The sequence below is a fragment of the Haplochromis burtoni genome, unplaced genomic scaffold (genome assembly GCF_018398535.1).
Source record: "Haplochromis burtoni strain Fernald_Lab_line unplaced genomic scaffold, NCSU_Asbu1 Contig_251, whole genome shotgun sequence".
NCBI classification, from domain to species: domain Eukaryota; kingdom Metazoa; phylum Chordata; class Actinopteri; order Cichliformes; family Cichlidae; genus Haplochromis; species Haplochromis burtoni.
The window spans coordinates 814,627-830,964 of NW_024582612.1; the positions used below are offsets into that span (position 1 = coordinate 814,627).

Below are 16,338 nucleotides of genomic sequence, written 5' to 3' on the forward strand. Positions count from 1 at the left end.
GTATTCTTGCCAATCCCTTTCGTGTGCTCCCGCTTCATGTATTGTACCCATGGTCCTGTTACTATCGTAGCCGATATGATTGTGGCGCCTGAACAAGGAAGCGGTTCTATGTAGTACTGGAGGAAGGGTATAATTGGTGTACCTCCTCAAGCGGCTGGCCAAGGCTGTGAGTCTTTGCTTGGCAGTTTCCAAGGCCTCAGGTATGGACAGCTTGCTGTATTTCTTATGCACCTTCTTTGTCGCACCTTTCTGCAACTCCGTTAGTTGGCTAACCTCCCTCCGTGCTACTTTGATCTTGCCCTCTAGCCTCCTTCTCCATGGAGGGTACTGCCCCTTGTGGCTGTTCAACTTGTAGCCAAGCATCTCACTGATCACTGCTGCCGTATTGTAGATCAGCTTGTTAGTGTCGGTAATCGTGGTTGTAGGTATCGTCCGTGGGGGTGATGATATCTCCCCCCTGACCTGGCGTCCTGACTCCTCCTTGCCGTAGCATTTGTGTTGTACCTCGTCAATCTCTAGCTGTGAGAGCAGTCCCTTCTTTCGAATGTTGGAACACTGAGCTACTAGTTGTTTCGCCGTCATTGTGGATGTTGGGTATCGAAGAATCCATAGGTCCCTCATCCTATTCATGTAGCCCCTTCCGCCGAGGGTTACTTGCGTAGTAGCATTCCAACAAGCCCTGTTTTCGTCTCTTGCCCACCGATGCCTTCTTGTTCCAGTAGCCCACTTTCAGTCAGGGTGCCCTGGTTCCTCAACACCTGACGCGGACCTTGTTGATCCGGGCGACGTCCGAGCCGGCATGCCTTCATATTTATCTGTCTCGCTCATGTCTGCGGTAGGCTCGCTTAGCATAGGAGATCTCTGTCCAGAAGAGCGCAGTCCTGGGAACAGCTAAGATACTGCGCAGGACCCTCAAGCTCCCAGGCCTCTGGTAGAGGACCCGAGCTTGAAGGATAAACCGCCCGCAGGGGCGTGCTGGGTGTTTTTTTTTAAATTTTTTATTATAGCTACCTACAGTTACACAGATGTCTCTTTAAGAATTCAATTAGGCACATGAATATAATTAAAGAGCTGGATGATGCTCACCATTGTACAGAACAGTACGGAAGCTGACTTTGAAGACTTTGGTGTATATAAGCCACCATGACTCTGCTCTGCACACCTACAACATTTTATTAGAATTCATTCAAAGATATCATGTTTACAGACAGAAAACATGCCACATATGCACACAAACACTGCCAAGAACCAAACCTCTTTGGGAAGCTAATAACCTATGGTTTTTTTCTTGCTTTAAAAAAATAAATCTTTAAGTGTGCCTAGTGATCTGATAATGTCCTCCATGAAACTAGTGAACTAAAACTTACCTAGAACTGCTTCTATTTTAAAAAGAAAATAGGCTGTATCATTTAGTTATCAAAGGCAGCTTTTCCTCGTTTTCATATAATACTAAAGAAAGCTTTAGTTCTGTATGGTAAATATGCAGCACTTTTCAAAGCATGCGTCATTCACCCATTCATACAAGCAGTTTATTTCCCTATGCCTAAGTACTTTCTACATAACAGTCACACTCTGATGAACACATCAACTCAAGGTTGAGTGCCTCGCCCAAGGGTGTGGCACGGAGACTAAAGCAGCCAGGATCAAAACAGCAAATAGTAAATGACAAGGGTGGAAATGTTGCATGATTGAACCAGGGCCATTCACATCCTTAGCTTTAGCCTTAGCTTATTTTCATTGATTTGATTGCATGGTTTTAGTGTGACGTTGCTGGTATTAACAAAATGTATGTAATCTGCTCCATGATACCTCACTGTAGATGGACTTCATCATTTACCCCTAACAAATCCACTCTAATATCAAAACGTTGGCACAATTAGACAGGCACAACTTTCAGCCAATCATTAGAGTTTCAACATTACCATTTATGGTCGATTTAATCTTTCTAAAAGTAGGCGTCCAATTGCAGTGCGAGACAGGAGAGGTTCTTCTTAAATTTACATTATAAAGCGTTCAACTTCCTGGATCATGGTCTCCATCAACCAATTAGAACGGCAGAAACACGCATTGTGATTGTGGGCGTGAGGCGTACTTCGCGACTGCTCAAACGCATGCGCCACAAAGTCAGGGTTGGTTTCAGTGCAGGGTCAGAGGGAACAGCTGCTGTCACTTCAGAAGGTATGAGTGCCTGAGACAAAGTGCGAATGTAGTTTGGTTTGATTCAGTGGATCTTTTCTATAAACGCGCGTGTGGCGCGGAAGTCGTTGTGTTTATAACAGCCAAGGCTAAAATTAGCCAGCACAGCAAGTTAGCCCACGCTATAACTCCAACATGACCCTTCATTAGTTGCCAGCTAAGCAGCTCACAACTTGCTCGCTAGCCTTCAGAGAGAGCAGCTAGTGGGGAATGAATGAGCTATTTTGCTGCCCCGCTCCAGTTACCTCTCTGTTCGTCTTGGCGTGCTTAATTTATGGCCATAAGCTAGCTGCTGGCCTGGTGACACAGGCGAAATAACCCGAGACCCAGCTAGTCGTGTGAGCCAGTTATTTGGTGGGAGGGTTAACGCTTAGCTAGTACTCTACTTGTGTCTCGTTTTAAACGAAGCCCCTAAATTTATTTTCTATTTCTAGCAGGGAAAGTGTGTGATATGTCGCTGTACGGCATACTATTCACGGCGAGCCTCAACCGCTGTCACAGCCGTTAGCTTACAGAAGCGTCACCTTTTTTCATAGCTGAAAACCAAATAATTCGTGGGTGTTTCCTGCAGCTCCCTCAGAAAGTGTCCTCAGCGAGGAAGCGCAGTTTTGATTTAGCGACAGAAAATTCATTTGAAACAACTGCGTTCACTAACCGTTTTTACAGGTCTCAGTTTAGTTCCGGTGTTGTGCCAAAAAGTGATTTCCGGTGCTTCTTTGTGTTTATGTCTAAAGTCTTTGGTTCTGATACATATTCTGCAGGCAACAGGACTTCAGGTGTCGGTTATATTAAAAATAAAGAAATCTCCTGTATCTTTAAGTGTTCTACATTACAGTCAATCCAGTACTGTTTTGGCACTTAAAATATCTTTATATAACTGTCATGGTATATTTGTTACAATTTCTGTGTTGAAAATGGCATTTTTAATTTCAGTGAGATTTTTAAATTCATAAATAATGGATATATAAAAGTTGCTTTGCCAAAACAGATTGCTGTCAAGAGGTAGAAGCTACAATGATCTGTCTGTCTTCAAATGGTTTGATATTATTCATTAAAACATGCAAATACTGTCAATCACTTTTTGTCACATCTCCGGTTTTCTTTCAAAGACTTCAGTATTTCTATTACACCAGCAGCATTTAAAATTTGGCTGAGAGGCCATACATAATGCATTCTCTATTGTTTAAGAGTATAGACTGTATATTAAAGATGGCTATGAAAGACCTCGTTTCTTGACAACTTTATTTATAGCTTCATATTTATCACAACAAGTTTAATTTATAAATATTTTTTATCCTCATTAGAGTCAAAATGTAGAATAAATAGAATCATTAGCGTTGTCACAATACCATCGTTACAATACAAACATTTTCAATACCACTGGGAAGATTTTGACTGCTCCATGCTGCAACAATGGAAGTAATGGCGAAGCAGTCAGAGTTAATTTTCCCACTTATAAGTAAAATTTAACAAATAAGAATTTAAGATCAAGTTTAGAGATTTGATTCATTTTACAAATTTAGATAATTTCATTTCAGATGTGGCCGGTGACAGGGAGGTCTGGGCTTCCCTGCTTAGGCTGCTGTCTGTGCGACCTGACTTCAGATGAGTGGAAGAAAATGCGTGGATGATTTATCGTTTGAATTATGATTGAGTGGTTGTCAAAAATGTTGGTCCAGCGTGATTCATTCTTGAAGAATGTGACTGATGGTGCTTCTGTTTAGAGAGCAAATCTCAAAGTTAACTTGATATCTGAGTGTTTCTTAGTGCCAGACTAGTCAGCAGGAACGTCGCTCGTTGAAATGCACTTGAGGTTTTTATAATCCCATTTCTTCATGGTGACAGCAGCACGCCCTTTATCAGCAGCTTTGGTAACAGATTTGTTGTACTCGCGTTCACTGCTTTTTTGTCAACTTGTCTTTCTGATAAATTCCTGTTCTCCGCCTCTAACTGGTGCTCTACTGGTGGATAAATACACTGATATATTGACAAATGCTCGAGACAATATTTTACTGATTAATATTTTTGCTTCAATGCTTCATTTAATGCACAGCTCTGTAGTGCTGTGTTGTGAACCCATTGTGAGTGTGAGTATTGCACTGCGACTAAAAATAGAGCTGCAATAGAAAGGTATCTAGGAGCAGCGTGTGAATAAAAAGCATCACATTAAGCCCGCTCAGCCCCCAGGGTTTAAACAAAAAGGAGCATGACATAATAACAGCGAGATAGTCTGTATGTGTCCCAAAATGGCTCCATTTTAATAAAGAGTATTTAAAAATAAAAAAAAACAGTCTGGATGAAAGACATCCCTGAATGATGGTGGTGGAAAACCCACTCTAACACACTGGTCTGAAATATTTCACTTGGTTTAGCATCTGTTGACTGCATAATGTGGGACTGACATCCTTTTAATCCCTGCCACACCAGTCAGTGCCCTAAGGACGGAGAAAAGAAATGTCCCATCACAGAATGAAACTGAGTACTTAGAACAATTCTGGACTGATTAGCAGTGACTCAGTGGGAAAAGTAGACCCAAACTGTGGAAGCTAAATCCCCCCACAGCACTATAGAGTCCTCGCCCTGCAGGTTTAGGCTTTTGCTTGTCATTTGTCACCTGACTTTAGATTTGAAAAACCTAGACTGACCTACCAAGTTGATAACCACCATCACTTGCACATCGCAGTTGTTGGTTGTTGGCAGCACGTAGCTCCAAGCTGTCCCGTGTATGTTGAATTGGCCGTTGCAGGACAGCTCCCTCTGTCCTTCTGGTCATGACGGTCTTTGGACTGTGAAGGTATCAGATTGATAAAAGCTCTCTTCTATTGGAATCAATTTGTATTGTGAAAAGTAATGTCTATGTAATGCTTCACTGAGGTTCAAGCGTAGCTTAAAAAACTGATTTGTAATGTGTTGATGTCTCGATACTGTGGAGCAGAGTAACAGTGGTTAATGGTGTGCTCTCTCTGTGTCTCAGCCTGGTTGTCCATCCAGCATCATGGGAAAGAAGAGTCGGGTGAAGACTCAGAAGTCAGGCTCAGGAGCCATGGCTGTGGTTTCCCCCAAGGAGATGATGAGCCTGATTGCTGAACTGTTGCAGAGTATGTTACCATTCAAAGTGCTCAAATAAAACCATTGTGTGCACGTACACTGCTCCATTATTTTGTGAGTACAACAAATATACCAATAAATCAGGCTATAATAAGGTAAATTATAATATTTTTGATTTACACACCAGTAAAAGTAGAGAAGAGGTCAGTGAGACTGACCCTAGTTGATGTTATGCGTTAAGTGCTAAATTTTAACAGGCTCATTTTGCCCTGGTGGGAAAGGATAAAGTAAAAATGGAGATACAGTCGTAAGCATCATCGGATCATTCTACACTGCAATGTTGGGACTTTTGAGGTGCCGTCAAAAGTAAATACATTAGCACACAGACAAGCTGTTTAGCTAATACTAGCTTAGTTGTGTGTTGTTCAGCTGCTCTAAGTCCTGATAGCTCAATGCATAATGGTAGATGCAGAAAGTAGCCCTGATCCTGCATCAACAGCAGGCATTAGACCAGTGACTTTCTGCAGATGTTCAGCAGCCTTCACGTGCTGATTTCTGCTCTGTGCTTGAGTATTTATTGCTCCTTCTGGTTTCTTGGATAAGGTGGCTGTATCGTTGAAGTGTTGCCAATGTGTTTTCCCAGAATGCAGCAGTGCAGCAGCCTCTGCTGGTAAAGAGTGGGAGGAGTACCTCCAGATAAGAGGCTTGGTGGAAAGAATCCGCAAAAAGCAAAAGGGTAAGTACATGTATAGTATTATGTTAACACATGATTGAGACTTGCATACCCATCCCATTGGACTAAATGATAATAATGTTTGTTTTGTGTGTGTGTGTTCAGGCATGTCCATTGTGTTTGAGGGCAGCAGGGAGGACCACTTCCCTGACCTGATGTCTTGGGCTAAGGAAAACGGGGCCTCCTGTGAGTGCTTCACTGTGGCCAACTTTGGGAAGGAAGGCTATGGCCTGAGGGCCACCAGAGACATCAAGGTTTCTACTTTGATTTTTTTTTAGAATTTTGAAGTTACCTCCTGCTTCACCATCACATGAGCAAACATGGGATATTTGCTTTTTATCCTAGAACTGCCAAAGAGCTCATTTTGAGTCGCAGAACTCAAAAGTAAAACTTCATAGTGTCTTTTTTGAACACTTTTCCTAAAATGTATCATATAATTTTGGGTTGTGTGCAATTACAATGTAAAATATTATAACAGAAAATAATAACTGTTGAAAACCTGTAGGTTTTGCAAAAACTGGGTCTACAAGGGTTCTCTAAAGGAACCAGTTCTTCTAGAGAACTGGTTCCCAGTAGTTCAGTTCCTTGGAATTGTTATTCCGCCCATCAATCCTGGTTATCTGTTCGACTTGCACAAAGGACGGAGCGCAGTGGTAAAGTGCAACTTGAGCTCTTTGAAAGCCCTGCACAGACGGCATGCTAACGCTAAGCTGGTGAAGAAGCCAGAGCGATGTAGGCGAGTGAGTGCCGACTCCAGCCCAGGGCTCAGACCGTTAACTTCAACAGGTGACAAACGGATGAGCAGTCAGTTCTGCAGCCTCATGTTTCTAAAGTAGAATCGATTTACTGTTTGTGCTGGTTTTCGTCTTTGTGTTCATACCTAAATACTGAGAGAAAGATGGTTTATGTCCTCATTAGCATAGAGGTTTGTGTTGGTGTGTGAGGCTGTAGGTTTATATTAAGTGGTAACTATGAGACGATGTGCATGAGCAGCCAGAGATCGAACCATGACACCATCAAACAGTTCTGATTAGTGCTCATCACTCTACCTTTAGAGCTATACCCACCCGAATCAGCATCGCTCAGTTCATATCATTTGCTATCCCTGTACTGGTTACCCAGTAACATGTCATATTTACTCACAGCAGCTTTCATATCAAATGTGTCATGTGACCGGGGTCAGGATGGCTAAAGTTAGCACATGGAGATTGATGGATGAACATATAGGAGACTGTAGTTATTACATGGCTGATATTGAACCACATCACAGGGGGTTGACAAATGAGTGGAGAGCTGGCTGCTGGTTCCTGGCTGTGCAGAGCAATGGGAGCGTGTTGGCTGTCCAGAGTGTGGAGAAGGAACCTGAGCAAGTAACGGTGAACTCCAGAGCACAGCAGTAGAGTCAGTTATGACAGTTTGCTGGTAATGACTGTATTTGGTTTAGCATGCCTTTACTGTTTCCTTTATCTGGGGCAAGTGTTGGCTATGCATCCATCATTTATATGCAAAAGGTGTTTATGGCATCATGGCTTCACATCTTTATGCCACACTTGGTTTGTTTAGCAAACTTGTATTGCCTGAAACTACACCTACCTCTGGAAGCTACCAACTGCCCAAATCGGACCAGTCAGTGCCAGGGAGATGGTGCTACTTGGATAACTGTGCAGCAGACACAGATATCCCTGAAAGTAGCAGGTTAGGCCGACCTGTCTGCACCCCACAGGCTTTCAGTACATCAGAAGTTGATAAATACTCTGACCTCTTGGAAGAGGCTGACCATGTGATCTGTTGTGCTCACTACTATTTACTGTGTGGTTTACAGGCAGAGGAACTATTCCTGTGGATTCCCAGGAAGATGCTGATGACAGTGGAATCGGCACAGAACTCTATACTGGGTAAGAAATGAAGTTATTTACAACTCGTAGCTCATTCCATACAGTTGTACACATTAAGAGGGCATCGCAGCACGCCAGGTCTCTTCCTCTGAAAAGTATTCTGCAGTCAGCCTGTGGGGCTGCTGCAGGACTCGTGCTGGGTCAGTACAACAGGAGAAAACAAAGACGTTGTTGGACAGGCCCAGCAGTGGAGAGGAGACATGTCGCAGAGACGATGCATGTTTGATTTGCTGCAGTAAATACTTTTATACAATCTGTAATCAGACGACAGAACAACACAAAGGTTTTTATTAGTCAGGGTTCATTTTTGCCACGTTCATAGATCGTTTTGATGTTTTATTTTACTTAGTCTAACATCAGTGCACATATGTAGAAATCATTGTAATAACACTGTGAGATGAAGGGTGTATCCTTTTTTAACTAAAGGCCATCAAAGCTCGCGGTGCATTTAAAACACAAGTTATACGCTGGCACATGTCCGTGTGACAGGCTCGTCCCGTGCTGTGGAGTCACTGCAGCCATCGCTGCTGTCAGCAGAGTGAGACGTCACATTCCCCCTCTCTCTCTTTGTTTTGGTCCTTACTGGTAAACGGCTGTGGAACTGAAGCACTCTGAAACTGGCTCATTGTTTGAATACACCTTAAAGCACCATGAACAAGAAGTTTTTGCTCCTTGTATTCACTGGCATCAAACCCACCAAAGCACATTGCTGGGTGCTGCTCACTGGAGTTGTTGCCACCAGTTCAGCCACAGTTTCCGTCAAGATGCAGCAATGATTAAATCGTTGTTACGGAAGAGAAAAAAAATCACAGTGTAACGTGTTTTAATCTCACTGTAGTTTACTTATATTATTATAAGCCTTTAAAAATGTTGGAATTTTAAAAACTGAATAAATAAATGCATAAAAATATGATTGCTGGTCATATGACCCTGTGACCTCTTTATGGCAGGTCCTTTGTATAGCCAGGATCGGATCCTGCAGGCCATGGGCAATGTGACGCTGGCCCTCCACCTGCTATGCGAGCGAGCCAACCCTGCTTCCTTCTGGCTACCATACATCCGCAGTCTTCCTCAAGAATATGACATACCTCTGTACTACCAGCAAGAGGACGTGCAGCTCCTACTGGGCACACAGGCGGTGCAGGATGTCCTCAGCCAGTATAAAAACACTGCACGCCAGTATGCTTACTTCTACAAACTGGTACAGGTGGGCAGATACACCAAACAAAACACAGGTTGTCAGCAAGTATCAGTGGGCACTCTGAACATAATTGAATCTTAACCTGATATTAAAGCCTGAGGTCTGGTAAATGGTACAGTTTGCTATTTTTTAAAGGAAGGTTGGAGGTTGATTACTGGGTCAACTGGTGGCTTTATTACTGCCAGTTTGAAGGCCCATCAGTAGACAAAGACTGAAGATGAATTAATTGTAGGACAACTTTGACCAATCATATAGGAGTGTGGTCCAATGGAGAAGGAATTCTCAATCAGCTGGAGTGAGACTAGATGCCAGTAGTGTTACAAGTAGCTGTACGTAACGTGTCTATGATTCTGAATATTTTCGTTTTGTCTAATGGTTAAAATGTTATTGTGAAAATGAAGTAATTACTGATTAAGGTTAAGGTGATGCTTGGCTCAGTAGCGCTTCGACTCTTTGCCAGCCTGGCTCCAGTGATGGGAGCAGAGTTTGGGTAGCTGCTCGTATTGTGATGACACATGGAGTCAAAGATTTGCATCCTTGAACTTGAGCACAGCACTTTCAAAGAGACATCTACTGTAATAACACAAACTTTACAGAAGCTTGAGCTGCAAATCGTAGGACTGCAGCTCTGCTTCCTCTCAACTCAAAATGTTCTCAGAGGGTTGAATCAATTGGGCTGGGAATGAGAGCCGCTCCACCCAAAGTGGGATGGGCGGCGTCTCCTCTAGCAAGAGCCAAAAAGAAATGCTCACCTGCTCCGTTTGGGGAGGGGGCCCAGTTGGACCAGGTGCAGAGTCTGACATTGTTTTGTGGGTTACCTACGTTTGGGAATGTGTCCTCCTCCATAACAAGACCGACCCAGTGAACTATGGGAGACCTGTGATGTCCATGATACAGCCCAGTTATCTCCTCTATAACAGGAGTTTGAGGTGTGGAGGCCGTAGTACGTTTGTTGAAAGGGGCTGTGACAGGGATGGAGGTGCTCAGAGATAACTGGATGCATAGATAGGTGCAATGTCCACTGTCTTTTACTTTGGGGGGACGGACGGCCTTTTACCAAGGTGTCCCAGCAAAGTGCCAGTTGAGTATAGCAGGCTTGTCATGTTGCTGTCCCCACCGCGACCAGGAGAGGGAGGCATTGTGTCAGGATTGACATGGAGAACAAACCCAAACATCTAAAATTAGCAAAGGAGTTCCAGATGGGGCCGAACCACAGTTGGGCTCCTGTCGTCACAGACGAACTGCGGATTATGATCTGATATTTTCCCTTCTTTGGAATTCAATTGGCTTATGAGCTTCTAATCAGACTGTGATGGGTGGAGGAGGATTTTTTATTTTATAAATCAAAACCAGCACAATCTTTTTTTACAGTAAGGAGAAAGATTCAGTTTGTGAACGTGTGAAGATCACACACTGGCTTTTTCTGTCCAGTTTAATGTGCCAACAAATTGAGTGAGATGTAGAGAGTGATTATATGATGAAATGTTGCTTAACAGCCTCAGACAACAGATAGTGGGATGCTAATCTGAAAATATGCTAATGTTCCATTATTAATCTCAATCATGGTGAAATGCCAGCTCAGCTTTGATCAGGACTTTCCACGGTTCTCTCTGAAGTCGGCCTCTTCTTCTTAAGGCAACAAAAGACCGCTTTTTCAAACGTTTCTTTGAGGCGTGTGTTAAATTGGATGACATACAGGAAATACAGTTCATTTTGCATAACGACAGCAGGTATGAATGAGAGCTATATGTGGCTGAATCATTTGTTTCAGATGCACATATAATGGCGTGTCCCTGTTAGAATGACTGCATATCTTTATTGTTGAGCACAGTGATGGAGAGATGAAAACTCCTCCACACTGACGAGAGAGACTGATTCAAGTCATTAAGAAACTTCAGAGGAACTAAAGGTTATCGTTTAAGATGTTGAGTTTAGGGTGAACTTGGTTTGTCACACGCTGCTTCTGTGTTTTACTTTGGTTTCTGTTAAATAATGGCATGAAACTATGAGGTCCAATGTCATGTGTGGTTGATCTCAGGTTGTATCTACCTAACTGTAGACTCTGGTAAGGACCTGCTGATCTTTTCCTGGCAAGTAAAAAGATCAGCAGGTCCTTTACACGGGACCAGGTAGGCTTGGACAGCCTTTTTCCTTTAATAAATGAAATCGTCATTTGAAAACAGCATTTCATATTTATGTAATTGTTTCTTTATTTGACTAAAACGTGTGACAAACATGCAACAAACTGAGAAATCATGAAAGGGGCAGGATGTCCCCCCTCGTTCTCCTCTCCTCATACCCAACAGTCACAGGCAGATGGCTGCCCCTCTCTGATCCTGGTTTCTTCCTGTGCAAAGGGAGGCTTTCCTGTCACCAGGTGCTCGGTCACAGGGGCTGGTCTAATTGTTGGGGTTCTTCCTCTTACGGTTTAGGGTTTTTAGTTGTGTTGATTTGGTGCTAAATGAAAGAAAATGTATGGTTTTCTGTGCACTGTAAGGTCAGAGCAACAGTGTACAACTGCAGGGTCTGTATTAAAAAAGAAAAGGAGGGGAAATGCTGGAGCTACTCTGAACTTGACTTTATCAGGAGGAGAGGTTGTGCACGCACGCCTGCCTCAGGGTAAAATGGTGTGTGTGGTCACACCGTTTTACCCTGCATGCAGTGACACTGATTCATCCCTACAGATGAATTCACAGAGCCGTACTTGTCAAGTTAAAGAAAGTTCTTCCCAGCCGCTCCTCATAAATCAGCCAGCTTGATGAATTGACCAGTGTTAGCCATTTGCATATACATCAGTCTGAGCGTAGAGCTCATAAATGCTGTTAGTATCACAGTTTGTCTGTAGAGTTCACCTGAAACAGCCAGTGTCCCTCTACAAACAAGTCTTTAGCCGCCATTGTGACGTGCTGCCCAGCTGTTGGTGGTTGTGTTGAAGCATCACCACCTTTATTTTTAGTGGTCACAGCAAGGAAGTACTACATACGTAGAATCACAGTCGTAAGTAAGTGTTGCGTTAAATTAAGATTGCAAACAAAATCATCTTTTTAAATGGGAAATTTATATCTATCACCATCTTTGCTGTTGGTCCTCACACACATGCACACTCTAATTACATTAGTGTGCCTGCGTGTATACATGCTTGGATGTGTCTGTATGTATAATCGTAAACACACACTTTCCAAGTTTTAGGATCATTCCAGCACATCTCTAATGAAAACTGTGCTTTTCATATCAGCCGTGGAGTGTTGTCATTACCCTGCAGTGCTCACCTGGGTTCGTGATAACTCGACAACAAAGTGGCATAGAAGCTTTAAATTGATACTACAGGTGTATCTACTGAAAATGTCAGACGAGTTTGAATCTCAGTGCCCCCGAGGTCAAGGTCAGAGGTCAAGTTTTCTGAAAATCTCATGAATGCAATAACTGCAGAACAACATAGGATTTTGAAATTGATACCAGATGTAAATGGCAGCTACATTGTAGCCACAGCCACCCTGGGGCGCACTGACAGAGGCGAGGCTGCCGGACACTGGCGCCACCGGGCCCTCTGACCACCACCAGTAGGCAACGGGTGAAGTGTCTTGCCCAAGGACACAACAACCAAGACTGTCCAAGCCGGGGCTCGAACCGGCAACCTTCCGATTACAAGGCGAACTCCCAACTCTTGAGCCACGATCGCCTGTGTAGGTGTATCTACTAAGAGGGTGACACCAGTATCTTTGATATTTCCCATGTTTCCCATGTCCTAGGCCTGCTCAGGGATACCCTCGACAAGGCCCAATGCTGTATTTGGTGATATGTTAGCAGAGCGTCGCTGACATTAGTACATATGCGCATACATATATCCAACACGCGGGGCAGAGGGACGGTGGGGGTGAATGTGGGCGGTGTATGTGTTGTGGGGGATGGGGGTTTGGGATTGAGGAAGGTACATTCAGGTCAGTTCAAATCCAATGTGACAAGCTAATTTTCCAGCCCGGTCATCTGAGGAGGAGGAGGGAGTGTGTGTGTGTGGTGCATGGTGTGCTAGGGTGGATCAGATGAGAGGACGCACCTCCATGAGCCATCCTGGCTCAATCGTCAAGCCAAAAGAGACCAGAGCTGTTGCTCTTTTAGTTATGCTGCAGAGACGCTAATCTGTTTGCACCGCTACATCGCAGGGACTTTGTTTCCAAAGAAATTTAAGGCCCTAATTATTAAAACTGGCCTTGGATTACACTATAGTTAGGCTGAGGTTTAAAGAACTGGGCCTAGTATTGAGGGTAGCTGTCAGAAAATGAGTGAAACGATGTAATGTAAAAACGTATACTGTATGTTGGTGTCACTTAGCTTCCTGGTGGAGCAGGTGACTGTATGTCACAGGGCCTCAATGCCGTGGCCTGGGTTCAGTTTGACCCAGAGACCTTTGCTGTCTCCCCTCACTGTCTCACTGTCCCATTGTCCCACCACACTTTCCTGTTTTAAAATAATAAATAAAAAATGGTGTTAAAAATGCCCCGAAAGTGTTGACGTAGTGTTTTCAGTATTCAAATGGATATTTTATTGATCACGTTGGACAACAGACCGCAGGGTGCTGAGTTGTGTGCTTGGTCCGTTCTTCAGCAGCACTGTAAACTGGTAACTGATGAGAATGTGTTACTTTGTAACCTCAAACTGTGTTTCTTTGGACTGTAAGCCACACTGTTGGTAAAACATCAGAGCTGTTACACCGAGGAATCAGCAGAGCCACCCCTCACTGAGCAGCTGTTTGGTCTGCGAGTTGTTCTTACTCTTTGGCCTTTCGTTCGTATTCCTTCATTTTCGTCACGAGCTCCACTGAATTGAACGGTTTGCAGCTGTGCAGGTGGTGCAGGTGGTGCCTGTGGCTTTGGTGGAGGAATCTGTGGCATCCATGGACACAGACACTTAGACAGGCACTGATTCAAATTACCCAAATTGATGAGACAGACTTACGACGGCTGCTGGCCACACCAAATTAGGCCGACAGAGATATATGTGTGGGGTCAAGTGTCCACTAAGAGACCACACACTGACACACACCCCTGTTGTAGCCATGTATTGTTTGACAGGCCTCTCAGGCGAAACCACACACACACACACACACACACACACACACACACACACACACACACACACACACACAGAGTTTTGTGATTATTTTGTTCTTATTCCCATCGTGTCCACCTTCCCCAGACTCATCCCACTGCCAGCAAGCTGCCCTTGAAGGACTGCTTCACATTTGATGACTACAGGTCAGTGCGTAGCAGCGGTTTACATGTTTGTTTACCTTCTCCAGACTCTAGCCTGTGAATAACAGGCTTTATTACAGCTCTGTTGTGACTTTTACGTACTAACCTTCATTTTGGTGGTAGAGAATCACTATGAGATCCACAGGCAGGCTTGTAAAATAACTACACTCACAGTCAAGGTGGACATGTTTATAGTAATGGGCTGTATATAGTGCTTTTATAATCTTACTGACCACTTGAATTGCTTGACCTAGCTCACATTAAATTTATTATTACAATCATTAACTTGTATGCATTTCTTTGGGCCATGGGAGGGAGGCAGAGCACCCAGAGAGCACCTATGTATGCAAAGGGATGGAAACGTCACACAGAGAGGACCCAGCCAACTGTATTTTGAACCAGTGATCTCCTTGCTGTGAAGCCACAGTCCTAACCACTTGTAACCCTAAACACTACTTCTGGACAATTGTAATGAATTATTATGAGGTTGATTCAAAATGCTGCAGTGAGAGTACTGACAGGGAGAAAGAGAGAGCTTGTTGTTGGCTTCTGTTGGCTTCTGTGTTCATTGGCTCCCTGTTAAATCCAAATTTAAAGTCCTGCTCCTCACATACAGGTTCTTGAATAATCAGGCCGCCGTCGTAAAGAGCTCATAGTACCATATCAGCCCAGTAGAGCACTGAATGCTGACTTACGTCTGGAGCCTAGGATATTTAAAAGGCAGAGCCTTCAGTTTTCAGGCCCCTCTTCTGTGGAACCAGCTTCCAGTTTGGATTCAGGAGACAGACACTATCTCTACTTTCAAGATCAGGCTTCAAACTTTCCTTTTTGCTAAAGCATATAGTTAGGGCTGGACCAGGTGACCCTGAATCCTCCCTTAGTTATGCTGCAATAGACGTAGGCTGCTGGGGATTCCCATGATGCACTGGGTGTTTCTTCTTCTGTCAAAGGTTTCTTCCTGTTAAAAGGGAGTTTTTCCTTCCCACTCTAACCATAGTCTTTGGTTTTCTGTATTGTTGTAGGGTCTTTATCTTACAATACAAAGCACCTTGAGGTGACTGTTGTTGAGACTTGGCTTCATATAAATAAACTAAAAATCAAAATCAAATCCATCCTGGGCTTAATTTAATGTCATATAACTTGTTTTAAGGTTCTCTTCTGCCAATGATCAAAGTACTTTGTGGCAAATAGGACGTCTGTCACTAAGGATGTAGATCAGGCCAGTTACTAATTGGAAGGTTGGTGGTTAGATCCCAGGTTACTCCTGCATGCTCACGTTTCCTTGGGAAAGACCCTGAATTGGAGTGTGGATGTATGTGAATGTTAGATTAGGTGTAGAAAACCGTGTTTGTATAAATGGGGGATGAGGCGTGTTGTATGTAAATCTCTTGAATTGTTCTAGTGGAGTAGCAAAGCACTGTGTAACTGACAGTCTGACTGATCTCAGTATTAGAACGAGAAACATGTTTGTTTGATTAACAGGTGGGCCGTATCCTCTGTGATGACCCGTCAGAATCAAATCCCTACTGAGGATGGCAGCCGGGTCACCCTGGCCCTCATTCCTCTCTGGGACATGTGCAACCACACAAATGGACTGGTGAGCGCGCACACACACACACACACTTGTATACTTTCCAGGAAATTGATTCTGTCCATTGGATGTTACCATTCATGTGAAAAGGGAGATGCCATTTCTGAATTGCAGAGTGTCTGTCACCATCGTACGATGCTTTAAGTGCAGCTATTCCCCAATTCTGTGTGAATGGTGCTCATAGCCATTGATCAGTGACTACGAGTACCACTCTGCATTTAAGTTTTATCCGGTCATTAAGTGATGACGCGACGAATCCTACTTCCGGGCCTAAAGTAGTCTGCGTTTAATATGGCTTTTGTGTTGTTAACATGTTTAATGTTTTGTATTTTCTTCTATTTGATCTCAAAAAGCTCCTAAAACAGTCAGTGATCCCTGTTGACCTCCCTCGGCTTTTATTACCACTAATCATTTATTTAAGCTCA

General features: G+C 43.6%; 1 protein-coding gene across 1 annotated transcript in view; it reads left to right on the plus strand.

Moving 5' to 3' along the window:
• Positions 1 to 2,059: 2,059 nt before the first annotated feature.
• Positions 2,060 to 16,338, plus strand: part of setd3 (SET domain containing 3, actin histidine methyltransferase) — a 23,525-nt gene continuing 9,246 nt past the window's right edge. The window contains exons 1-8 of the mRNA XM_005938703.2: positions 2,060 to 2,178; positions 5,171 to 5,294; positions 5,888 to 5,980; positions 6,083 to 6,231; positions 7,800 to 7,872; positions 8,823 to 9,079; positions 14,267 to 14,325; positions 15,805 to 15,919. Coding sequence (XP_005938765.1) covers positions 5,192 to 5,294; positions 5,888 to 5,980; positions 6,083 to 6,231; positions 7,800 to 7,872; positions 8,823 to 9,079; positions 14,267 to 14,325; positions 15,805 to 15,919 — 849 coding nt within the window. The 5' untranslated portion in view covers positions 2,060 to 2,178; positions 5,171 to 5,191. The remainder of the gene's footprint in view (positions 2,179 to 5,170; positions 5,295 to 5,887; positions 5,981 to 6,082; positions 6,232 to 7,799; positions 7,873 to 8,822; positions 9,080 to 14,266; positions 14,326 to 15,804; positions 15,920 to 16,338) is intronic.